We start from the raw sequence: 27,936 nt of genomic DNA, 5'->3' as shown, positions 1-27,936 counted from the left end.
TTGCATAAGCCTGGGCCTCAAGAGGCTTAAAATAGTGCATTTGTGAGTGTGGGCAGTCTTGGTTTCTGAGTCAGGCAGATCCTGTGTGTCATTCTTTTTGTAGAAGAAATAGAGGAGGATGAAGCAGAAGACGATGAAACAGAACTCACACACATAAATTATACAGAAAATCAAATAACATTTTAATTGCAAGGTAGACAACTCCTGCCATATTCTTCAATTTTATTTAAAATTAGTCCTACCCATTGAGTTATGCCTTGGAATGATGTGTCACAAGACATTTTTTGACGTTCAAAATTAAATGCTTCAGGTATTATCCATGTTTTTCCACGAAAATTTCTACCTAATTGAAAAAATGCTTTTAACTATGATTTAATATCATTAAACGAAAGAATGTAACAGCAAAATTTGCTTACAAAGATACCAATGTGTCAGACCATTGTGGGTGGTATCAGAAATGCCTTCTTCAAATTTTCAAAAGTGCAATTTTTTTTTTTTTTATGTAGGGGGCTACTATTAGGGACATAAGCTACAGGGGTACTATTTGGGGAGTTGGGCACTATTTAGACAAATTATTAATTCTCATCTTAAAAATTCCCAAAGAAATGCCATTATATTGTGCATACTGCCTGCACTTTTTTGTCATTAGATCATCGAAGTTAAGCAACGCTGATCCTGGTCAGTTCTAAAATGGGTGACCGACTGAGAATTCCAGGTGCTGCATGTGATCTCTGCTTATTTTAACATTGTTTCAAGTCGTCTAGCACTTCTCCTTGCCACTGGACTTAAACAGTGCCGATTCAGGAGAGTTGGGTTAAGGATTGCGCAACCCTTGCTCTACAATGACTCATGCAGATACTCTTACAGGGATTATCTATTGTCTCTTGAGGCTGAACGGAGGTATCGAGCTTTTAATCTGTATTTGTTTTCACATTTTTAAACTTATAGAGAAAATTAAATAGCATTTTAATTTTAAGGTAGATAATTCCAATCATTTTCTTCAATTTAATGTATAAGTTAACCCCTTTTACATTGACTTATGAATCGAAGCGAAGATATCATTCATAAATTATGTGTCACGTGACTCTGACATCAACATCTAAACATTTCAGATATTAGCTATTCTTTGCCATATCTATTTCTATCTAAATGAAGACATGCATTTCTAATTATGATTTAGTATTATTAAACGAAAGAATAGCGAAATTTATTGCTGATATAAAAATGGCGTCTGTCTGTAATTGCAGAAAAGAACAATAGCCTCCTTGTGAAAAATGTTCTTTACAGGGGCAATTGTATTTGAAAAAAAAAATTTATATTTTTCTTCTTTTTAATAACATAGACCAACGCTCAAGAAAAGAAAACAGCTATTCAAAATGAAATATTTATATCTTAAGGATGGAACGATTAAGGTAGCAAAATCCAATATGATAATTTGATATCGATGTTAATTGATGTTTTTTTTTTTTTTTAGTGATGTGTAATGAAGACAATGGCAAGAATTGGAAGGTTTCAACCGATAAGCAAAAACGGGATATTGTGATTATCGTGGATCAGAACCAGGAGATCAATGGCTACAGACCTTTGTATTATTTTATGAATCTGTTTGAGAATGCCAAGATTGAAAACGCACAAATGGGTTTGGTGGCGTGTGGAGGAGAAGGCATATTTGAACATCCTAATGTTTACACAATGGACGGTCGGTAAGTTGTTTCAATCACAATTTCTTTATAATAAAGGCCCCATTAACTTTTCTACCCACGAGAACATAGTTAGACAGAACGGTAGTTTTTATTGTTAATAAAATCTAGCTGTCTAAAAAATAAAAAAACACACTGTGGATTAAACGAAAAAATTAATTACCTCAATGTATTTGGTGTTACAACTACATTGGGTGTTTGCTTAGAAGAAAAGCGTAGTATCTGTTTGAAGTTTCATCTTTCCTCTTGGTTAGAGAAGGAGAAAGTCTTCTAGATAAGAAATATTCGAGCATCTTATTTCTTTAAAATTGTTTGTATTATTTGTATTATTGTTTTAAACATTTTGGCAATTTATATATATATATATATATATATATATATATATATATATATATATATATATATATATATATATATATATATATAGTCTTGGAAGCTCTTTACCACATTGAAAAACTATATAAAAATATTTTATGAAAATGTAATTTTTAATCCTTTATTAGAAATACACACATATATTCGTTGGAATATATATATATATATATATATATATATATATATATATATATATATATATATATATATATATATATATATAGTGACGGGCCGATTTCAATATTTTTCCTGATTCTGATGCAATTACCGATTCCGTACTAAATTCTGATGGAATTACCGATCCAATTCTTTAGAAATCTTTAAATATTTAACTATAAAATTGTTATTTTTCCTTCGATTACCGTATCAACACACGTTAACTGTGCAGATATTTTCCTAAACATAAAAATATACTTGTGAGGGATGATATATAGATTTTAGTTTTAATCATATTTCAAAATCAATAAATATTTATTATTTCATTCATTATAACCAGCAGTGGAAGATTTTGCTTTTAACAAAATCAAATAAAATACACAAGTAAAAGAATCATTTTAGCATCGGAAAATAGGCAAAAATTTTCAGATTTTGGTACCAATTCCGATTCCCCTAAATGTTCAAATTTTTCCGATTCTAGATCCCAATTAATCGTCCCAACACTAATATATATATATATATATATATATATATATATATATATATATATATATATATATATATATATATATATATTAGAACCACAAGATATGGCATTAATCTGTTCCAGGGTTGGGATCGTAAGGGCCTAAGCAAAATTTTATACATGACATATTAAAAATCAAAGTAAATATTAAAAATTAATAACAAAATACAGTATGATACGCATGTATATAATTTAAATAACATTATAAATAGCACCGTAAGGCGGGATCAATATTGTAACTATCGGCCGGAAAACATTGTATTCCACATTGTAATCTGAAAAAGTTTATCCTAGGGTCACCATATCCCCGGGGTTCTACTGATATATATATATATATATATATATATATATATATATATATATATATATATATATATATATATATATATATATATATATATATATATATATATACTATCTCTGTGCATTTCTTTAATATGAGTATCAAGCTTCAATTGTTAGCATAACATTTTATTAACTCGATGTAGCATATTTTACACCCATGTTTATTGTTCATAGTCTAAGGTTAAACTGAAAAGGAATAAAAACATTGTTTCAGAAACACATAAATACAAAATAAAGACACTTCAAAGATAAGGAGTTTACTAAAAACGTAAAGTGTCGTAGACTTAATAAACTTACAGAATAGAAAGCATTTTGAGCATAAAAAGTAATCCTCCTACAAGGAAAAAAATACAAATTATGCTATTTAACAACCGAATTACAAAAGGTTAGATAAATTTTTCACACGTGGTGAGAAGTTAGACACAGTTTATTTAGATAAAAGAAATAATATAAAAATCCGAATTACAAAAGGTTAGATAAATTTTTCACACGTGGTGAGAAGTTAGACACAGTTTATTTAGATAAAAGAAATAATATAAAAATAATAATAATGGCATTATTCAATTCTGTCGTAAGAGATAAGAAAGGTAACCATCTAGTGATACTCAAAAATGTCAATACGCTTAAAGTGATATAAAAGTATGCCATTGGACCCGTGGAGAAAGCAGCTAGTAGAGATCGAACACGGACACCGGAAGTCTCAGCCAATGAGGGGTCTAAAGGATGTCCTAAGAAAAAAGGGGCAGCACAAGTAGATGAATGCTAGGGATCTCTACGCTAAACAGAACAATATATTTCATATGATACAGAAGTAAAAAGTCGCATTATTTTATTGACTAATTCACATGCATGTTTATGGTGTCTGCAAATACGCCATGTAAATTGAATGAAATACTTTCTCTGTCCACAAATATATTTAGAGAGCCTGGTTGGATCAACACACTGCAAAGGCCTGTGGGAATATTACACAGGCAACTAAGTCAAATACCATCTCTTATCTTTTTTGTTTTCCTTCAAGTTAAACGCATTCAATGTACAAATAAAGATGAGGGAATGCTCTCTTTTCTTCATCCCCTTTCTCACAGAAGAGATGTTGCTAGTATTTCTGTGTACCATCGTTACTTTCATGGCAGTTAATCAAGTGAACAAGTAAAAGATTTGCAACAAAAATCCATCAAGTTATAACCATGCTAAACCAGAAGATATTATCCACTCAAAGTCTATGGTAAATTATATGTGTTCAGATTTAGTTCCTGATATTAACTTCCTGTTTTGAGTAGCTTACTCTTCTAGTTTGCCAAAGGTTCGTACTCATTTTTATTCAATCATTTATTTGTTAAATTGTTAGGTGAAAATACAGAATGGTTAAGGAAGCCCCTCTACTTTCCTTTATTAAGAATGGCTTTCTAAGTAATATTTTGCAGTTCACTGATTGCGCTGAAATAATAAGGTAATTATTTAGAAAGCTGTTGTTAGCATAGATGGGGGAGAGCTTTGTTTACTATTCTGTGTTTGCACCTAATAAACTAATAGATACATTAATAAATTTGGGAAACTGAAACTCTTGTCATAAGTTATATTATTCATGAAGTTTAATATCAGGAACTGAATTTGACTGAAGACAGTTTGCTGCAGACTTTTGGTCAGAAATTCTGTTGGTTTACCCACAAGCATTGTAAAGAATTTTTATTGCTTCTTCGATATATATAAAATTAAATGAAGTTTACATGAACAAAGTTTTTTACAATATGTGATACATAATACTTCGAATCTATATTGAATCAAAACTGGTTAAGTTACGCTTAATTTCACAGGCATTTTGGTACTGAAAATACACTGACAATGGCTTTGAAGACGCTGAATGAAGGCATGAAAAAGTCCGACATGGATGATCATCAGAGCATGGATTCCAAAGAAGGACACGCGAGCCACGGTCATGACGACAGACATAGACATGAAGGTCATATACCTCGCCTGCATATTGACCATAGTCCTCATCATGTTGGCCACAGAATTACAGATCTGCATCAAGCTTTAGAATGGGCATCTGATTATCCATTTAAACCCGATTCAGGACGGATGATAATGTTATTTGCTGACATGACGGTAAGGCAGTCGCTTTAGCTTTAACGTTTTTTATATTTCAACATTTATTTTAATAAATGTAACGTCTCGGAGAATCTTCATTGGGAAAATAATTTTTTTTTTTGTTTATGCAGCATACAGAAACGAAAACGTAGTCTTCAGTTCTTATTGAAGATCAAGATTGTTCAAAAACTGCATTTTGATTGGTGTCTAAATCGTTATATTTTTTTAAAATTTCGATGCATTCAAACATAATCAGATTGTATATCTAGCAGGCACAAGACGTTATTTAGTATTGTAAACCTAGAATCTAAGACAATTAGAGCAGTTTAAATACTAAATCATCATCATCATCATCATCATCATGAAATATAATGAGACACTTTTTCATGTTTTGTTTCTTAATTTAAAATTCATCATCGTTTTTGTAGGAAAAACAAATACAAGTAAGTGAATCGATTATTTAAAAGATTATATTTAATTGACATGACTGAAAGATCAAAGCACTTAATTCCTATTTAAATCATGTAAATTTTTTGGGTTTTTTTTTTCCATGATAAAGACAGTCATTCTTCGCATCAGCATGAGCAGCAGCAGCAATAGTCCTTCTGGTCTCCTTTCTCTAATCTCCCACAAAATCACATGCAACGAAAGAAAAAATCAGAGCAAAAAATTCATCTTTTATTCTGCAATCTCGGACTCCCAACAACACCTACATTTGCATAATTGAATCATTCTTTGGTTCTAGGTTCGCCTGCTATTGATTCCCTACATCAGCTTATGTCTATCTCTCTCCACGCTATCGCATTCCTATATATAAAGAGATAATCTATAAAAAGCGATTACAATGTCGATATATTTTTTATATAAGCGAGACTAAAAAAGACTAGACAAAAGTGAAAATCAGTTCTTTTGTTTATTATTATTATTATTATTATTATTATTATTATTATTATTAGGAGTAGTAGTAGTAGTAGTAGTAGTAGTAGTAGTAGTAGTAGTAGCAGCGTAATTTTAATTATAAATCCTCCTCGCCTTCAGTGTTAGTTAATGGTCGAGTCCGGATAATATAATATTTCAAGAAAATCCCTTCATCAGTTGTATGCTTAACTGTTTTTATTCGTATACAGCAAAGACACCAGTATTTTGCATGGTACTTTGCTATACGCTAAGATATCATCTTTGCGGACACTCTTGCAGTAAGTGGGTGATGTAAGAGCCGCTCTAAATATGACCTTAAACTTAGACCTTGACCTTAAAAAAGGTGTGCACCATCCCTAGGTTGGAGTATATATATATAAGTTATAACCTTGCCTTTGACCTTTAGCTTGGAAAATGGTGTGATACTTCCTTAAGTGGAGGACAATCATCATGCCAGGTTTGGTCATGATCGGTCCAGTGGTGTGGGCTGTAGGATAGTATGTATACATAGGTGATGACCTTGACCTTTGACCATTGACCTTGAAAAATGGTATGCACCATTCCTAGGTGAGGGGTCATCATGATGCCAAGTTTGGTTATGATCGGTCTAGCGGCGTGGGCTGTAGGAGAGTTGTACACACACACACCCACGAACGCTATTACTTTATATTAGGGGTTAGGGTTAGGGTTAGGGTTAGGGTAGGCTATAGAAACAAAATTTTTCAAATAAATGCCAAAAGTGGCTTATTACCTTCATTTATATGTAAATAGATGGGAACAAGTTATTTTGTTCAAAACGGGTCAAAATTGGAGGATCGCTGGCCCCAAACGTGATTTGACCGCGTCGACGCTTGAAAATGGCCCAAATTTCGCCCCCGAACACACTTAATCACTTATTGAAAGCCACAGGGCGCATTTTTTTTACTATAAATGCATTTGTATCATTAAATCTAACATTCCCATTGGCTATCCCACAAGTATAGGGTTTTTTAGTGTATCTCAGAGTCCAAAATGGGTCAAAATTACCCTTTGGGCCATTTTCACGCGTTGACGTGGTCAAATCACGTTTGGGGCCAGCGTTTTGAAAAAAAATCACTTGTTCCCATCTATTTACATATAAATGAAGGTAATAAGCCACTTTTGGCATTTATTTGAAAAATTTTGTTTCTATAGCCTACCCCTATTTATATATGTAGATGCGCTTAAATGTTACTTCAACGTTGTTAAATGGTAACTTTTACTTAAATGTACTAAAAAGAAAATTAATATTTTATGAACACAGAAAAAATTAATTATTGAAGTTGTAACAGTTTAATTTAATATTAATTTTGAGGTCATAAAATATATAATGTTATGCTCACGCCATGGGTGCGCTAATTAGCATCCAAGTAGTTAACAAAAAACAACATGTGACATAATAGGTTATGTGCTGTTAAGTATTTCATCGTCGCATTCACTTAAACATTCGTTTAACATGCTGACATGAGTTAGACTGATTTTAGAAACTGACTAAACAAATAATCTCTGGTTTTTATTTATCATTTATCTCTATTTTAATTTTTATTTATCATTTATCTCTATTTTTATTTTTTTTATCATTTATCTCTATTTTTATTTTTATTTATCATTTATCTCTATTTTTCTCAAGTTTATCCATTTCGCTTCGGTCTTTCTTAGTGCACTGTTTCTCCTGTTATTTCAACTCTTCTACATCTACTATGAGGGGCATTCCGAAAGTAACGCCTCCTATTTTTGTTTTCGCCTGAATGAATCAGAGTGGATTGAAAACTGCATTGTTATGATGACTGGACTTATGCATTTATGACCTGAAAATTACATCTCTCTGTTGCAGATATTGACGTTGTGAGATTCTAAGATTCTGTGTCAGAAGCAGAGATCTGTCATTAAATCTCTAGCAAAAGTGTATTGAGAATGGTGCGTAGAAAAATGAATTCTGGAACACAAGAGGTCAGTCGTTTTAATGGTACCACTGTAAAGTTGTTGCATGTTAACACAGACCCGATATTGTGCATGAAAGGCTTGCAAAAGAACAAAATAAAAGCAAGCAATTTGCCTCAGATGTACTTTTATTTGGAGTAAAAGGCGTTTATTCATGGTACTTTTCAAAACTATACCTGCATCCAAGTTTTACAAGTCTCTTCGTTTGTCAAACACATGCTTTTTCTCTTTCCATGTGGAAACTTCTGCTCTAGTTGAGTTGCTGCCACGCGAGTTTTCCAAAAGTCTCTCTCGCTAGCATATGTTCCACCCTCACTGTCTTACCACATGTTTCTTTTTAATCTCAGCTTTTCTTTCTGCTGCTGTATATGCAGATTAACCCACATCACACGGTCGTCCGATCAATTTTCTGGTTCAAAGTTCAGATTGCATTTTGTTTTAAAAATTCCGTAAGCTTCCAAGTCGCTTTCATTACCCAAGTGATTCATTTTCCTTCTTTGCTTTACTTCCTCCACTGTGACGTCACCTACTAAATATGTGTCACTGGTTCTGTTATACCACTTCCAACTTTGTAGCTCTTCAATTTTTAGAGTTAATAAAAAATAGGAGGCTTTATTTTGGAATGACCCTCATACGTTTAAGCTCTAAATACCCATGAACTACTATCGTTCAAAGCTAGTAAAAGGGCATTTAATATGGTAGTGACTATGTAGAAACATAAATTCTCGAGCACAACGCTTCCTTCGTTTTAATGCTGCTTTTCCCATCTTTGCAGCTGTTGAGCTTTTTGAGTTGAAAAAATTAGGAGGCTTTACTTTCGGAATGACACTTGTAATTCAAGAATTCTTATGCATTTTCTCAATTTAATCTCTTGTTCTGCCCACGTCTCTTTACAATGTTCAGATTTAGTCTTTAAGTCTGTCTTTAAGATGCACAATTGACATCTATATCATTCCCATGTTATTTTAAGGACAGAAGAGATGAGATGATGTCTTCATAAAAGATGTGATCCCTGGGTTGACATAAGGAAGACATTAGCCAACAACAAAATCGTTGTCTGCGGTTTTTAGCAGATTAAGGATGAATCTGATGTGCTGAATCCAAATATCACATTGGTTCTCCTAAATCAGGTTAGGGTTAGGGTTAGGGTTTTCTCTATGAGCACATATCGTTTTTGTTCACGTACATATGTATTTTAGAAAAAGTTGCTGGTTGAAAGATGCCATGTTTCGATTAGAAATTATTATTTTAATGAAAAGAAATATTCATCTCTGATAGTTCTGTGTGATTATATTGAAAAGGGATCAGATTGAAGTTATAAAACTTCAATATCTTTCAAAAATTGGAGCTCAGTATACACTAAGAAGGACTTACCTGTCTAGGAGGAATTGATGCTTTGCAAAGAAAAAAAAATGCATTCCAGAAGTTCGAAGAAACGGAAATTCAAGCCCTTAAGTTGGAAGAATGGTGAAGCACCATACAATTTACATGTGCTTACTTTTATCAATGCCCATCATTCTGTTGACACTAATCGATGTTTCTATCAGGTAATCAATATATGTTGTTGACAAAACATTTTTCTCTTAAAAAAATATTTGGAATGATATGTGTTGACAAAAGTCAATTGATAATGCATAAAGATGTGATCAGTTTTGTCACAAGATCTGATTTTATTCAAATCAGCTTAGCACAAAACCCTGACCTGATGGAGAGAAACAGGTACAATTTTCTTATTGAGCAATACAAAAAATACTCTAAATCAGTTGTAAAAATTTAGATCATATTAAAAAAGTAAAAAATTGTTGCCAAGTGTAATCTTACCTTAATCAAGGAAATAACGTCCAGAAAATCAGTTATCTTTTAGGCTATGTAATTTAAGTATTGAAAGTCTAATTGAAATGTCTGATGAGATTGTTAGATTATTTGACAGCAGACGTATTGGTCTCTGTTGTATCCCAGAAACTTGTTGCACTTCAGGCTATGTAGTTTAACTACTATTTTCTTTTTGTGTTTAGATATTGAGAAATTTGACAGATCTGGGTAGTGTATTGGCCACAATAGTTGAGAAGGATATCATCGTCAACATCTTTACAAACACCAAGGAACTTCTTGGCAAAAAGGCCGTTGGCATCACGGCCTCTGGCAAGGTTTTAGCAATCAAGAAAAAGCCAAAGATCCAACCAACACCAGAGGTAAGAGATTTTTCTACCTTTTTCTTATACATATGTATTAAGTTGTTCAGAAAGTAATAATCTATTTTAAAAATAAACATTTATCAAGCCTTTTCACTTTAACAATTCACTCACTGATTGAATACTATTAAAATACTAACATCAAGTGTCTTAAACAAATCTCAGATATTTTGACATTTTGTTTTTTCAGCTGAAATACTGTTAAGATCCAAATCCGGCCAGCATTATTATAAAATATGCAAACAAAGTACCACTAGTTTCATAAATTAGATTATTAAACTAGCAAATATAATGTTACTTGAAATGGCCAGGCGATTGATCCGACTGGGCCTCTCTAACCGCTTGTTTAGTCCAGCTAACGGCTAAAGTCGATTCTTACAGTGTGCATACCCACTTTCCCAAGTTATAGACAGCCTGACAACCAGGATCCAGTCCTTAAGCAGCATGAGCTGCCAACCACAGCAAACGTTTGGTCTCATTGGGAGAGAAACAAAGAGAGATAAGAAAATAAAGAAAAACAGAGGAAAATTGTTGTTTTTGATTTTGTAGAACATAATTAGATTTTGCAAAAGGAAAAGAAAAACAATAGCTACAACAACTGTCAACAACTGTCAATAACCTCCTATCTGTACCTAAAACTAAACGAAAATTTCATGAGCAGAATTTCTTTTCTAAATCTATCTGTTTGTGGAACACAATACTGTATGCCTGCTTCTCAGCTAACTATAGCATGGTCATCTTCAAGACTAATGTGAATAAGTTCTTGTTGATCTTAAATGATCTAGCTCTAGCCAGTTCCATTACTGATTCTGTTGTCTCACGATCTACCGAACACTTAACACTTATCCTAGACTGCCCTTCAAAGTCTATTAGAGACCTCTACAATGTGAGGGTGGGATTTTGCTGCATGTCGAGTTAAGGGTATTTATGTCAAGGGAGTATAAATGCGTCAAGTTCGTTAGAGCATATCTCATTAAAATACTTGTAAAATTATTTGAAGAATGTTAAGGAAGTTCTTATTCTTGATTGGATTGAAACACTATTATGCTTAGGGTACCTCAAGCAGTAAGCATTAAACTTACTTCACCCTACTCACCCCCAAATTGAAGCAAGGCCTAGAAGGGTGGATCTCCTAGGATTACCTAGAATTATACCTTTGCATCATAAAAGAAACGGCACCATCAGTCACACCACCTCAGCTGAACTGATTATCAAGAACGAATATTTGACATGGTAAAAACGGCGTCTCTGACCATCAGAGAAGATTGCAGAGACGAGACTGCTTCAAGACTTTATTGAAATCTCTTCTATACATAATGTTCGGAAGAGTTCATATATTCATAAAACAGAGTAGATTGCCATCACACCATAATACTAAAACAAGCTTCTGTAAAAGTGTGAAACCATGTGAGTCACTGTTCCAACACTGTTTGCCACGGTTTTCTTCTCCTGCATCTTTTGTCCTTTCAATGTCGTTCTTAAAGTGCCGATCGCAGAGTGCGCGATTGCAAGGATAACGTCATAATGTGTTAATATGTATGGACCCTACACGTTGTAGGCTCTATCACAAAGAACATAAGAAAAGAAAGAAATTAAACACGCTGTTTCAAGTTTTAAGAAAAGTATTATTTCTCCTTTTTTCATCTTGGTTGTGATATTGCCCATGTATCTCTAACGTGATCCTTGGTCTGCACATAATTCTTCTTATTATAACCTGTTGCTACCTTCCTTGGCGTAACGTAATCTCGCGCATTTGCACACAACAGCCATACATGCATCTTCACTTTGTTTCCGGATTACTGACTTACATGTATAAAAATACAATAGAACAATTCAAACAAAAACAATTTCCTGTATAAATTAGTTGCGTTTTGAGTTTGTGTGCAATAAAGCGACCTTCAAATATTGCCTGTTGATGTCAAAGAATGTTTGTTATTTGATCAGTTCATCTGTTCATCTGTTAAAGTTCTTGCCTTAATCTCTGTGATCTCTTTCTGAGAGGAATCTTCAAGCTGTCTACTGCCTAAACTAAAAACTCTCCAGAAATGAAAAAAAAAAAAAAAAAAAACTGTCCGTAAACAAACTCTGACTCTAAAATTTATTGATTTGAAATCGGAAATCCAATGCACGGTTATTTGCTTAAGAGTGACTAATAAGTAGAAAATTACTTACCCTCTCAGACGCTCCAGTATTTTAATCTCATTTTCAACTGTCATTTTGTGCTTTGGTGAATTATTTCTAAGTATTGTTATGGCTTTTTTAACTTCCGACACGTTTTTCACCTTTATTATTAATCATGTCCTAATGTTGTGTGTCAATAACGCGGTTAACGCGATACTAGCTTGAATAAACTTGCTTGTGCTAATGTTACGACAGAGAGATCAAAAGATTAAGCCTGACAGGTTTCAAACTCATTGACTTCCATTGACATTGACGATGCATTGCACCTGCGTGCTAGCAGGGGTCACGAGGCAGATCAGAGAATTTTGAATGTGAATCAGTTAACAGAATATTACCAGCCCACACATACACCCATATATATAAGAGTGACACACGTAAGATTTTGGGAATTGCAGTCAAACAGTCAGAAAGTTCTTTAGTCAGACTAGAATCAGTTAGTCAGAAAAAGAGAATCTTGATTGAAGATGAAAAACAGAAAAAAAAGAAAGACTGAAATCGATTCAGCGATGCAGAGGCTGCCCAATGAACGAGGGAAATTCAGAATGAAGACGTTCTCCAAACAATAATATCAAGTCGTGTTTTTGAGAACATGTAAGAATCATCATAAGGGGGTACCTACCAAGGAATGGAGAAAAACGTTTTTGTCTTAAGGTCTCCTTATATGGCACATACCAATGACGATATACATACATGTGCACACTCAAAGACAGACGATCACGGCCAGGTCATAATTATATATATACACACAGGAATATAGACACCCACATACATAATACTAATGCTCTGTGGAGAAAGGCTCCATAGTATCACAAAAGGTTCTTAATGTCGGTCATTTTTTCTTTCCTTCAAAATAGATCTGTCGAGGCATGTTTGCTAGTCATTTGATCAGTTCATCTCCTCATCTGCTAAATCTAAAAATTCTTAAAAAAAAAAAAAAAACTGTTCGTAAACTAACTCTAACTTCTAAATTTATTGACTCAAAATCGGAAATTGAATGTGCAGTTATTTGTCTAAGAGTGACCGATAAGCGGAAAAATAACTTATCCTCTCAGAAACTCCCAATGTATTAATCTCATTTCCGCCTGTGGTTGTGTGCCTTGGTGAATCATTTCTAAGCATTGTCATGGCTTTCTTTTTACTTCCGACATGTTTTTCTTTTCTTTTTATATGAATCACTTCCTAACACTCTGCCAAGGAAAAAGTCCACAGTATTCCAAAAGGTCCTTAGTATCGAAAAAATTAATTAATCTGATTCTTTCTTTCTTTTTATTCAAAATAGATTGAGTATTTTTCACTGATTAAAAATACGAATGGAATCCTGTGGAACATCGAGACGATTTTGAGTCGGAAGCCGACACAAGGAAAGATCATGAAGATTATCAATAAAGAATTTGAAGCACAAATGGCCATAAAGAAATGCCGCAAATGCAAGTGTGCTCCGCCCAAACATGAACTCATGGGACGGGTTCAGTGTGCTGCGTCCACTTGCAACAAATGAGATTTGATCTATTTTTCTTTTTAATATTCTGTAGATAATTTAGTAAGACTAATAAAATCGGGGGACTTAGAATTGAGGGGGGGGGTTTAAATTCTATTTTTATTTGTCTAATTTTCTCAGTTTTAATATTTTATTTTACAAGAACTGAAATACCTTTGATGATTTTCACATATTTCGCATAAAAGATGTGCGTTTTTAAACATTAAAAAAGTATTGGTACCGTTTATTTTTAAATTTCACAAAATAAAAAAAAAATGTTACAGATCAGGACCATTAACATTTGAAAGTATGTATTTTCATATATTTCCCCCAAAACATCTTTTTCATTAAGATATCCATTCAAAATGCAAGTGTGCTCGAGATTTTTAATTTAGTAAAACTATTAAAATCAGGAATATTGGAATTAAGGGGAGGATTTTTATTCAATTTCTAATTCTTTCTTATTCTGATTTTCAAACTATTTGTTACACGAATTAATATTACAGCAATGTCATGGCTCACACAGGTTCCTTATGAAAAAAAAAAGAATTGCGATTTGGTACATTTAAATAACAGAAAATGAAAAAAAAATCAGAGTTTGGGTCCATATTAGTATTCAGTACTTGGAATCGTTAAAACGAAATTGGTACAAAAGAGAAGATCAAACTAATCGATAAAAAAAGACACTACTAATTGATATGGAAAAGAAGAGAATGCTAACCGATAAGAAAAAGAAGATAAAATTAATCGATGAAAACCACAAAATAAAAGTAATCGATAAAAAGAAGACAAAACTAATCGATAAGAAAAAGAAGACACAATTAATCGATAAGAAACAAGAATAAAATTATTCTATATGAAAAAGAAGGTAATACTAATCTATAAAAAAAAAATGACATAAAATTAATTGATAAAGGAGTGAAATCGAAAAATAATTTGATATATTTTTTTCATAGAATACATTTTTCATTAAAGTATCCATTACAAAATGAATACACATTTTTTTTACTGAAATCAAATAATGATTGGATGTTTGGTACATTATTAAATTTTACTTGCATTTTTGCTCCAAAATTCGTTTTTTTAATTGAGTTAATACTTTACAAACCTAAACAATTATCCATAAAAATAAAAATAAAAATAAAAATGTATTAATAAAAAAATATTAGCTAACGATGGATAACTATCAAAAGTAAAGTGAATTGACCTAATGTTTAAAAAATGTTTAACTGAAAACATCTCACAGTTGAGACTACTACGAAGCAACAACAACAACAACAACAACAAGAAGAAGAAGAAGAATTGATACCTCCCAAAAGCAACATTAATGAGCTGCAAACCTATTGAGAAGAAAAATTGGTCTGATTCAAATGTCAGATATATACGACAAAGCTAAGTGAGTTGAAAAAAAAAACAACACATTATAAGAATGAGTACGATCTAAAGAAACATATCCTGTGTACGAATCATTTCTGAACATTTTTATTTGCGTGATTAAATTTCATAAAACTAAAAAGTTTGATACAAAAAACAAACAAAAAAATCTCATTTCACAGTTATTTCATTTGCATGTCGATGTTTTTTGTGTTTTATTTTGTATTAAATAAACATATATTTGTATTTTGATTGTTTTTCTGTTAATTATTAAAATGTCCAATAAATTATTATACGATTTATGTACCATCTTATTTCAGGCTGTTACAAGTGCAAACTCAAAATATAACAATATATTAATATAAGAAGTCAGGCCACCATTCAACAATAAGAGATATTTTGTCAATAAAAGTAAAATCAAATAAAAGCAGCACAATTAACCTCAGAGGGGTTGAACTGGCTTTCTAAAAAGAGGAAGTTTCATAGGAATATCAAATTCATAGGCAGTCTCCAGTTGTATGTATATTCTGGTCAGAGGAGATAACGACTTCAGCTTTTTGCACCTTCGAAGTAGTGTTATATTATGAACCTTTTTTCTAGAATTCAAAAACACAACAACACATTTGGTATAAGCAACAGTCTGTTTTTATTCCTCATTGTTTCTCTATTATGGTGGAGAGAGAGAAGAGTGGGAGAGAGACAGAGAGGAGTATATCGTTGCGTCCGCTTGGTTGACAATCAAATCTCAATCTGCCAATCTTTTTTGTGTCACTTTTTCTGTCAACTTTTAAAAACATCAACATAACCAGATTCCTTTAATTGCTACATTCCTTCTCAAACAATAACAAATTTTGTTTACATTCGTGAGAAATATTGAAACAATTTTGATTTAGCTGTCATGTTCCCCACATTCCATCTGCAGACGCGTGCCACCCTTTATCCATATAAATACATATATGTATATACACATATACACATATATATACTAGCATGTCAACCCGGCTTAGACCGAGCCCTTTGTGTAACAGTAGGTATCTTCCTCCTCCTACATACAACACCTGGTATTCCGAAATATTCGTCCATTTGTTGCTAACCACACTGACAACAAACTGAGCACTTATTGTCACTATAGAAATACAATGGTCCTTATCTATGAAATTCTTTCTTTGAGCAACCAACTCTGGGGTTTTGATTTTCTTACTCCTCCCACACCTCTAATCAACCATCACAGACTCCCTGCCCTCCTGGAATCTCTTATGCCACTCCAAAAAACTGACGCTCGATTCATGCAAGATGATCCAAAAGCGGTTGGGAGCATTCCATACGTTTCTGTGGCATTTGCCAAGTTTAAAACAGAATTTTATTGCATATTATTCCTCTTAAGTGTCCCCACGTCCAGATTGCATTTTTGAATTCATCAGCTGTGACAATCAGTACCAGGCATTCCAATTCTTACTGTAGCTGTTCATTCGAACCTCAAATCCCAAATATTGGTCAGTCATTTCATAACATGCATAGCCATAGCATACTAAATTTTCAAGAGTTTACAACAATTTAAAATGCCTGTTCAAAAAAATATAGAAACTTATTTAAGGCGTCTCGTAATTTGTTAAATTTAAGAAAACCAAATAATGTTATGAAACATTTTATTAAATGATTAAAAAAAAAGAAATTCTGTCATTTTCGGTGTAAGACCATTTTAAAAAAAAACTTGTTTTTGTTCTCTTAAATTTGCTGGTGGTATTATCCCAAGGCATTAACCCCTTGTGGGGAGAAAAATGATTAGAGTTAGAGTTGAGGTAAGAGGAAAAGGTATATCTGGTGTTATCGACGGTTATTGTCACCCATTTTAGTACTGACCAGGCTCAATGATGCTTAACTTCGGTGATCTAACAAGAACTGGTGTGAAAGTGTACTTGAGTCAAGTGGATCAACAGCTTAAATAGTATAAGTCCACATGGATCCCAGTAGAGTTGAAACATCTACCATTTAATAAAGAAGTCCTTCATCAAAATACATTATAAAACGGTCGCAAATATTTCATAATTGATTAGAAGTTTTGATTAAACAGTTAATATGTACTATTAAAAATATCACTTTGTTTTAGTATTCTTTCTAAACAATGACGTATAAGTACTTCTTGCATTCTGATTGCCTTATATATCTCCTCTATATATATATATTGCATGCAATGTTTCAAGCAAACTATATCTACTTTTAATATAAGCCATTTTTTCCTGATTGAAACTTACAAATAAGATCATCTGCGATTAGGCTTAATAATTTTAAAACTGAGCATAACAATATAGTTAAATTAATGGAAGTAGTGATATAGTTCGGCATCAGACAGACTGATTCCAACTCTCCCATTAGTAACAGAAGTGGGAGTATAGTTTTGGTGTCAGATAATAAATTTCGATTCTTTCCCAGAACTGCCTGCGGAATATAGTTTCACTGGCTTTCTTCCTGGTTGAATACAACATGGTAGCCTTCAAATCCAATGTAAACAAATTCTTGTTGAGTCGTCTCTATTAATAATCAAATTCTTCCCAATTTACACTATTAACGATTACTACACTGTCACCACACATTCATTAACCCCTATCCTCGAGTGGCCTTCGCGCCTTGATATATGGTGACTTTCAAGTAAAAAAAAGTAATGGAATATATAATAGTACAATAGCACTGATATTATAGTTTTGGCTTCAGACAGACCGCTACCAAGTCTTCATAAGTAATGGAACATACAGTAGTACAATTAATAAAAATGAGAGTATGTTTTGGCTTCAGACAGACAGATACCAAATATCCAGAAGTAATGCAAGATACACACTAACGAAACTAGAAACTCATTTGTGTATATTATGCCAAGCATACATTTTGGTTCACTTGTGAAGAGATGTCTTCTTTTCCCTTTAAATATGTTTAGCAGATAAGAACAATTAAAAACAAACGGATAAATCACACATCTGTGCGAAACGGTTGGAAGTTATTCGGTTTAAATACTCATTTTAAATATCATCTGTTCTAAGGTAAATATTTGCATGAATGTGTGCCACCTAAAGGTAAAGTATTTCTTGACGCTTATCGATGAACTTCTTTATAAATGAACAACTGCTGTAACCTTTTATCAACAGGCTTGTTCGATATTCTGTGTTTTTTTTTTAATTTTTTATTTACGACACATTTCCATTTCGTTTGCATGGACCATAGTTAATCACATTTCAGAACTGGTATAGCTTTTGAACAAAACAAAACCGATTTTGCCGATGCCCAAATACGTAAGCAGTCGGAAAAAGCCGAATCGAAATTCGCCAGCGTCAAAATTAACTTTTCTAGCATGAAAGCAATAACAAAAAACATTTATGTTTTTTATTGACTATTTTTTTTTATTTTCTGACGAAAACAAAAATCAATGAAATGTTTTATCTCTATATAAAACAAAAGAAGTCGGTTTTTCGCTGTCAGGGAACAGTTACCAGCAATTACAGACCGATTACATGTCTACCACTAATGTGGAAGCTATTAACCGGAATCTTTGCAGAAAAAAGTTTCTGGACATCTTGTGAGTAATGGTGTTCTTCCTGATGAACAGAAAGGATGCCAGAAAGGCTTGAGGGGTACTTAGGATCAGTTAATGATTGATAAGGCAGTAATGCAGGATGTAAAGATGATGAAGAGGAAGTTGAGTGTAGCATCGATCGATTACAGAAAGGCTTGCAACATGGTTCCTCATTCATGGATCCGTGAAACACTATCGATGATGAATGTTGCAAGGAATGTGATAGGGCTTTTGGAGACAAGTATGGCTCAGTGGAAAACTGTGTTGACAGCAAACAGAGAAGTGCTAGGGTAGGTTGGCATTAAACGTGGAATATTCCAAGGAGATTCGTTTCCACTTCTTTTTGTAATGATAATGATGTGTCTGAACATCCTCTTGAAGAGGGAGAAAAGGATATAACTTTGGATCTGATGGCAGACATTGAAACTGTATGGAAGAAACCTAATGAATGCGGTGAATGCATGGGCAGTCAGTATTTTGAGATACAGTGAGGGAATTTTAGAATAGTCTGACAAGGAGTTGCATGCCATGAATATCAAAACAAGCAAAGTTTTAGCAATGTTTGGTATATTCCACATTAGAAGTAGCAGAGCAAGGTTGTATCAAAAGAGGAAAGACGGTGGGAGAGGATTGAAAAGTGTAAAAGATTGTGCTAGAAGTGAGGAGATGTCTTTGAAGGAGCATGTGGTTAGAAGTGAGGAGTGTATTCTCAAAGTTGTGGCCAAGGAAGTGGAGGTATGTGAGACCAAGGTTGAGTATGTGAAACGTATAGACAAAGGACAGAGCAACTGGCTAAGAAGGAAATGCACGGAAAGTTCTTCCAGGATATATAGATGTGGCTATTGAAAGATTATGGCAATGGCTTAGAGCTGAGTATCTGGCTTAGAGCTGGGTACTGAAGCTTGTGTTTGTGCAGCACAAGAGCAGGCAGTAGGAACACGACTCTTCAAAAAAGTGGTTCTAGGAGAGGAAGTTGCTGCAGAATACCGGATTTGTGGTAAGGCCTTAGAGTCAATTGCGCGCCTTGCAGCAGGGTGTAGCGGATTGGCCCAGAGAAAGTACCGCAAAAGACACAATCGCATGGGACTCCGGATATATTGGGAGGTCTGTAAGGCTTGGGATGAAGTGTGCTGGAAAGTGGTTTGAGGAGGTGCCTCATGAAGTGAGAACAAGTAAGGATGGCAAGGTAGAGGTATGGTGGGACAAAAGTGTCATAACGATCAAGCAATTGGAACATAATTGTCCGGATTTGGTCGTCATTGACAAAATCTCAAAAAACTGGCAAATTTTAGACTTCTCAGTACCCTGGGACAGGAATGTGAGAGAGAAGTAGAACGACAAGTGAAACAATTATGTTCCATTGGCCTTGGAGATAAGGCATATACACAAATAATCCCAGTCGTAATTGGTACGCTAGGAGTAGTATCAAGTCGTCTGGAAGGATAATTGAAAAAAAAACTATGAATCCCCGGTGTTTTAGGCGGCCTTCAAACCTTTGCTATTGTAGGTACCACCAACATCCTTAGAAAAACTCTTGATCTTTGAAACTCCTGGTTTGGAGCCAGGATTGAGGGAAGTCCTCTGGAAATAGATCCCATCTCTTTTCAGGGAGATATTGATAAACAAAATCAGAATTATTATTATTATTGACTCACCTGGAGCTTTCACACGAGTCAGCAAACGATTTGATTGGAGACCTGTGGCGTTCTCTGGAAGCTGAATGACAACAAGTCTCCCCAGACGTCCAGCTCTCTCCTTCTCCTTCGATAGCATTAGCAAATAAATTTGCATCATCGCAACAGCCGCGTACCATTGATTTCTCGCTGGCAGTGGCCATTGGTTTATACTGGAATTTGAGTGGCACTAAGCCTCCCCAAGATCTCAGATTATTATTATTATTAAAACATTTTTCTTACATATCGTATTATAACTTTTCCTATTCATAAGTTATTTTTCCAATATAAAACTATAATTCAAATAAATAAGCTTGCTCATCGAAAAAACAGATATGCAATCATTCATGCAACATATTTACACACTGTGCAATTTTTTTTTGCATACACATTTCTCCACTCTTATGTATGGAGGCCCCAAACAGCATAAACCTACATTCTATCTCTTTAAATTTGATCATTACATTAAAACAAGATTTGTAACTACTACTGCTACTACTACTACTGCTAAATAAATATATGTTTAACCATAAGAAATAACAACATTAACAGGTACTTCTTGCAGAAGGGCTGGGCATTATTGCTATTGTTATTGTTAGTGTTATTAGTGGGGGTGGATATGATTTTAATACAGGGTGACCCCCCAAAAACGGGCCCCAACTCTAATTAGGCCCCGTTTCTTAGTGTTTTTTTTTCGAATGAAATGAAATTTTATTTTTTTTCTGGTTCAAAAGTTGTACTAATATTCACGTTTAAACTACCATTTGCCATATGATATTGTTTTGAAAATAATTATACCATTTACAGCATTGTTTTACAAAAGAGTCACTTATCAATGCATGGAGGCCGCTCGAAGATAAGGGTTAATGAGTGTACGGAAAGCAATGGCACAATATCGTAGTAATCGTTAGTCACGGAAATTTGGTAAATTGGATTACTTAAGAGGGCGGCTCATCAAGAATTTGTTTACGTTGGACTTGAAGACAATCATATTGTAGTCAGCTGGAAGGCAGGCAAATGGAAAAAAGTTCCAGCAAGTCATGGATACCATGCTGAGCGACCTGGACACCGCCATCGCATATCTAGATGACATCATTATAGTGAGCAAAAGCAGCGAGGAACACAAAAACCATATCAGACAAGTATTCAGTGGAATACAAAATTAAGACAAGTGTAAATTCTTTTTACAAAAAATCAAGTACCGAGGATATATCATTGATAAAGATGGCAGACGCCCAGATCCGGACAGGGCAACCGCCATTAGAGAAATGCCGGCACCGAAAAATATAGGACAATTGAAAAGCTTTTTAGGCTTAGCAAATTATTACCAAGGGTTTATCCCCAACATGCACCACTTAATCAATTACTAAAGAAAGATAATGCTTGGGAGTGGACAGCGGATTGTCAGACGTCATTGCAAGAAATAAAAAAATCCTTTCTTCAAAACTGTTCCTAGCTCATTTTAACCCGAAGTGGGATATAATAGTGGCTAGTGATGATAGCCAGTATGGTGTTGGCGCCTGTATGTTACTTAGGATGCCAAACGGTTCAAAACAGTTAATAGCTTTCACATCCCAGACTCTGCTTCCAGCAGAGAAAAATTATTCTTAGATCGAAAAAGAAGGACAAGGAATTATTTTTGCAGTTTTGAAATTCCACTGGTTCTTGTACGGAAGATATTTTTTTCTACAAACCGACCATAAGCCTTTGATATCCATTTTTGGATCACAAAAGAGAGTTCCCACATTCACGGCGAATCGATTATTAAGATGGGGAAGTATTCTTCTAAATTATAATTTTACAATAGAATTTCTCTCCTCAAAAGAGCTGGCACATGTAGACGGTCTGTCGAGACTTATTCCTGACAAAATGGAACCTCTCGAAGACTCAGTAATCACGGCACTACGTATTAATATTGAATTGAAAATCATGGTTCATAATATTATCCTTGAACTGTCGATCACACTTCAGAAAATTAAGGCAGAATCCGTGATTGGCAATTTTATCGAAACCACTAAGCAGAAGTTAACATGGGGGTGATACCGTTTCAGACATTTTTTCTGTTTGCGATGAGATACTGCTATACAGCGAAAGGGTTGTCATCCCCAAAACCCTTCAAAAAAGGATTCTCAAGGAGTCATCCAGGAATAAACCGGATGAAAAGCCTTGTGAGAATTTTGTTTACTGGCCAGCTATGGATCAAGGCATTACCAATATGGTTAATACGTGCAAAGGCTGTGCTTTGGTTGCCAAGGAACCACCTATAACACATAAACCTTGGCATTTTTATTAGAGTTGTTTGCGCGTTTTTGGGTTGTGGATTGTCTAGTCAGTGACAACGGTACCCATTTTACCTCAGCATTCAGAGAATTCCGCGAAACATACCAAGTTAAGCATATTAAGACCCCCCCAGTACCACTCCAGTAACAGCCAGGCCTAACGCTTCATTGACATGCTTAAAAGGACGTTATAAAAGGCGTGCAGCACACTGACAGAAAAGGCCCTCCAGCAATTTCTGCAGGTCTAGAGGATAACAAAAAATCCTAACAAACAAGATTCCGGATCCCCAGCTGAAATCATGTTTGGGCGGAGAATAAAATCAGTATTTGATAGACTGCTGCTCAAACATATAATACAATACAGAACCTCTACAATGCCAACAAAATGGTTTAACTGTGGGGATAAAGTATATTTTAAATATTATAAGAATAATGTTTCCTTTTGGGAACAAGGCACGATCTTACGAAAAGTCGGCCATGTTACATACATCATTCAGGGCCCAAAATTCGAATATAAGAGGCACCTGAACCAAATAAGGAAACGCACCTCCAAGGATAAAAAAGAACCACTGTAGGAAGGCAGAGAAGCATTTGATACAGTATGCGACTGTTTTGACGTGGAACCTCCAAAAGCTATGTCAGAACCAAGACACTCTGGCAGAAAAAGGAAGCACACAGACCCCTTGTTGGTCTACCCCCAAAAAGAAAAGATACTGTTTTCTCACCCGGAAAAATCAGCTTGAGGAGAGGTGTTGTGGGCTAATCCATCATCCATATAAACTTTACTCATGGCGATTCCAGGCAGAGATCTAATTCCAGAGCAACCCTCGCATGCTCAGTGAATTACCTACACTTTTGATTTGTAACCTTTCCGTTGTTTTCATGTAATACATGTTTAAACTGTTCTTCGTTGTTCTGTTCTTCTTTGTGACTACCTGCGAGCCATAACACTTCTCGGCTTTACTTTTACTCCTGATCTGAAATGGAATACATACATCAAATCCGTTGCCAAGGCCGCTGAAAAAATGGTGGGGTCCTTCTATCATTCCAGTAGATATCTCACTGCTGATGCAATTCTCTATCTATATAAGAGCCAGGTACGTCCAAGGATGGAGTACTGTTGTAACAGCTGGGCAGAGGCTGTTAGAAAGGACTTATTCTGCCTTGATAGGGTTCAAAATAGACTTCGTAGCCTCTTAGGGGATGCCCTAATCTCTTTCTAACAGAAGAGATGTTGAGAATCTGTTTCTGCTTTATCGCTATTTTCATGGCAAGTGCTCGTCTGAGCTCCAATCTATGGTCCCTCCTTGCCAAATTTTCATGAGAAACACTCGTCTAGCTGAAAACACTATCAATAATTTCCCCTACTCTTTATCTGTGTCTAAACTTAAACGTAGATTCCATGGACAAAGCTTCTTTCTTAGAACTGCACGCCTGTGGAATTGTCTTCCGTTTACCTGCTTTCCAGTTGACTACAATATGCTTGTCTTCAAGTTCAACGTAAACAAGTTCTTGATGAACCATTCTATTTAAGTTAACAAATTAACCGAATTTTCAATTACTAACGATTACTATATTGTCCAATTGACTACTGTACATTCTTTAACCCTTATCCTCGAGTGGCCTCTGGTCCTTGATATGTGGTGACGCCTATGTAAAAAGGAAAAAAAAAAATTAAATATGCAGCTTATTTTAGTAGTTAGTTAATATAAATGATTTATAGATTAAATACACTGTTTATTTTATTAATCAGCTAGGTAAATAAGGAGCAGAATCTAGATAAATAACATGATTCTATTAATTTTTTTTTATTTTTTTTATTACATTTTCACCCCAAACAAGGCAAATTGCCACTTTGGTGTAGGGGGCTACTATCAGGGGCAACAACTACTGGGGTACTATGTAGGGATTTGGGCAGCAAGGTGTCGGTTCACGTTACACTTGAACTTCTGCACGTCAGTACTGTTGGGGAAGCAGGGACCTGGAATGGAATTCCAGAGTCTAGCGGTTCTGGGGAAGAAACTATTGGAGTAAAAAGATCTTTTACATCTAGGGATCTCTACAGTGTGGGGGTGGGATTTAGCAGCCTGTCGGGTTTGTCGAGGGTGCACACGTCGTGGGGGCACAAGTGATTGCAGTTCGTCAGAGAATTCACGACTAAAATACTTGTAGAAAAGGCAAAGGGATGCAACATTTCGTCGATGGGACAGAGGCTAAAGCTTAGATGCCAGTTCAGGGCCTATCAGGTTTGCGACTCTCTTTTGAACCTTGTAAAGGAGCGAAAGACTAGTAGCAGCCCAGATGTGGCAGCAATACTCCATACATGGGCGAATGGTGGCCTTATAGAGGTACAGGATACTTTCGGGTGTTAGTAGTTTTCTAGCACGGTAGAGAGAGCCCACCTTTCTTGCAGCGGCCCTGGCAATGCCTTCAATGTAATTGTTCCAACTCATGTTTCCTGTGAACGTTAGGCCAAGGAGTTTGAAAGATGGACTCTCAGATAAAGAGTCGTTGGCCATTGCTATGGGTGGTAGAGAGGGTTTCTTGTAATTATTGAATGAAACTAGTTTAGTCTTGGCAGCATTGAACGCGACCAACCACTTTTGTCCCCATTCCACTACAGATTGGAGGTCTTCCTCTAGTGTTTCTGCCATTTCTTTAGAAATGTGTTCATTCGTCTTCCTGTCGTGCCTGCCATAGAGTGTAGTGTCATCAGCATATATACCCATCTCAGAGGCAATGTTGTCAGGGAGATCATTTATGAATATCAGGAACAATAGAGGTCAAAGGATAGAACCCTGGGGCACCCCCGCATTTATATCATATTGTTTAGATGTACGACCGTCGAGGACAACCTGGATTTTTCTCTTATCTAAGAAGGATTTAATTATGTTAAGTATTCTACCAGTGATACCGTATGATCTGATTTTACTGAGGAGACCCTCGTGTCAAAAGCCTTAGATATATCTAGAGCTACCGCTCTGCCCTCCCCCGCATTGTCCAGTGAATGATAAATATATTAAATACGCTGTTTAATTTATCATGAAGCGATGTTAAAACGACACAAGACGAAGTACAATAACCAGATATTACTAATGATTGCTTAAATAGGTGTTTAATCTATTATTGGTTTTGTTAAAACCCCACAGAGTCAAGAGAAAAATTAGATTTAAGTAATAATGTTTATACGGCGTTTATTCTATTATTCGGCTATGTTAAAGCCTTTTATTCTTTTTTTTTTTTAACTCAACAAGTTGAAGAGCTACACAAACGGGAGTGGTACTATTACAACGAGCGACATTTCGTGTTCCAGAATATATTTTCTACGTAATCGCCATTATTCTGAATACACTTTTGCCCTGAATTCAATGACGCATTTCTGATTCTGACGAATGTCTATGACAAGGGTTGCTTTATTAGAGTCTCACATCGTTAATATTAGAGAAATAAAACGTTCAGGTCATGAATGCATAAGTTCAGTCATCATAACAATGCAATTTGCCGGGAATCCTTCGGGCGAAATAAAAATAGAAAACATTACTTTTGAAAATGCCCTCGTATATAAAATGCTCCGTTTGTTTCATTACTTAGCTATGCTCAAGCAATGCAGATTAAAGAGGAAAAACTTGATGTACCTATTTACAATGCCTCCCCACGGGACAGAGTTATACACCAGGGTCGTTTTTTAACGTGGAGAAAAGGTACAAAAATAAAAATTGTCTCAGTCATGAAGGATTTCTCCTCCACTGAAAGAGAACGAGAAATGGAAGTGCCGCATCTGAAGAACAGATGGTATTTATTTGCTCCCCCACCGAGAAAATTAGGCACAAGGCCGATTTTTAATGTGAGGAGTGAAGGGAGGGGGAAGGGAAAAAGGGGACCAGCTCCCGAGAGGTGGGAAATGGGAGCTGGTTAAAGGTCAGGCATGTGGGGTTGCCCCTACATCTGGTCTTTGCTAGTCATAGCTTGCAGTATCTGCCGGAACAGATGGTATTTATTTGCTCCCCCACCGAGCAAATGAGGCACAAGGCCGATTTTTAATGTGAGGAGTGAAGGGAGGGGGAAGGGAAAAAGGGGACCAGCTCCCGAGAGGTGGGAAATGGGAGCTGGTTAAAGGTCAGACATGTGGGCTTGCCCCCACATCTGGTCTTTGCTAGTCATAGCTAGTCATAGCTTGCAGTATCTGCCGGAACAGATGGTGTTTATTTGCTCCCCCACAGAGCAAATTAGGCACAAGGCCGTTTTTAATGTGAGGTAAAAACCAGCTCCCCTTAAAGTAGGCAAAAAGGGGGCACTCTGGTTACCAAAAATAATAATTGTCCTAGTATAGAGGGTTTTTATTTATATTTAAATGCTGCCCACATCAGCATTATGTGGCACAAGGCCGGAAAGTGGGAACCCCGCAGGCTCCCCTAAAGGAGGGGCACTCCTGCAATTTTAAAAATTGCCTGAGTAACCCCGTCGGCATTCCCCGGTCGGGGCGCCTCAGGCAGCAAGCAATAAACTTGCCCCACCGGAAAGCCCGGTGGCAAGGCCTGGGAGGGTGGACCTCCTAGGTATTACCCAGGCGGTTCCCAGTATAGAGGGTTTCCCCTCCATTGACTGGTACAAATTATCTTAAGTGCAGTATCTGCCGGAACAGATACTACACTTTGATCTTGGCCAAAAGACCAAAAAAAATTGATGTACCTATTTACTATGCCTCCCCACGGGACAGAGTTAGACACCAGGGTCGTTTTTTAACGTGGAGAAAAGGTACAAAAATAAAAATTGTCTCAGTCGTGAAGGATTTCTCCTCCACCGAAAGAGAACAAGAAAATGAAGTGCAGCACTGCAGCACTGCAGCAGTGCAGCACCCGAAGAACAGACACTACACTTTGATCTTGTCCAAAAGGCCAAGAAAAATAAGGTACTTACAATTATTTGATTGAATAATACTCTGATTATTTTTTTTTTAATTCAAAGGACATAACTAAATATTACTAATAATTAATTGATTAAATACCTTGTCATTATTAAAAATAAAGATTTTGCTAATTTATGGCAAGGCAGAAAAAGGGATATAACTAGATATAACTAATTATTAATTGATTCTATATGCTATTCGATCAATTTATTAAGTACGTAAAAG

The 27,936-nt window shown here is 35.2% G+C and overlaps 1 protein-coding gene across 1 annotated transcript in view; it reads left to right on the top strand.

Annotated features, from left to right (window-relative positions):
* Window positions 1-15,334, top strand: part of LOC145296661 (uncharacterized) — a 214,994-nt gene extending 199,660 nt beyond the window's left edge. Inside the window, exons 37-40 of the mRNA XM_080142600.1 lie at window positions 1,475-1,703; window positions 4,917-5,208; window positions 10,083-10,259; window positions 13,720-15,334. Of these exons, the coding sequence (XP_079998726.1) occupies window positions 1,475-1,703; window positions 4,917-5,208; window positions 10,083-10,259; window positions 13,720-13,938 (917 nt within the window). The 3' untranslated portion in view covers window positions 13,939-15,334. The remainder of the gene's footprint in view (window positions 1-1,474; window positions 1,704-4,916; window positions 5,209-10,082; window positions 10,260-13,719) is intronic.
* The last annotated feature ends 12,602 nt before the right edge of the window (window positions 15,335-27,936 follow it).

Source organism: Euprymna scolopes, chromosome 17 (assembly GCF_053919585.1).
Source record: "Euprymna scolopes isolate OS-2025 chromosome 17, ASM5391958v1, whole genome shotgun sequence".
Classification (NCBI taxonomy): domain Eukaryota; kingdom Metazoa; phylum Mollusca; class Cephalopoda; order Sepiida; family Sepiolidae; genus Euprymna; species Euprymna scolopes.
Note: the sequence above shows the minus strand (reverse complement) of the source record. Positions and strands in the feature narration are given on the sequence as shown.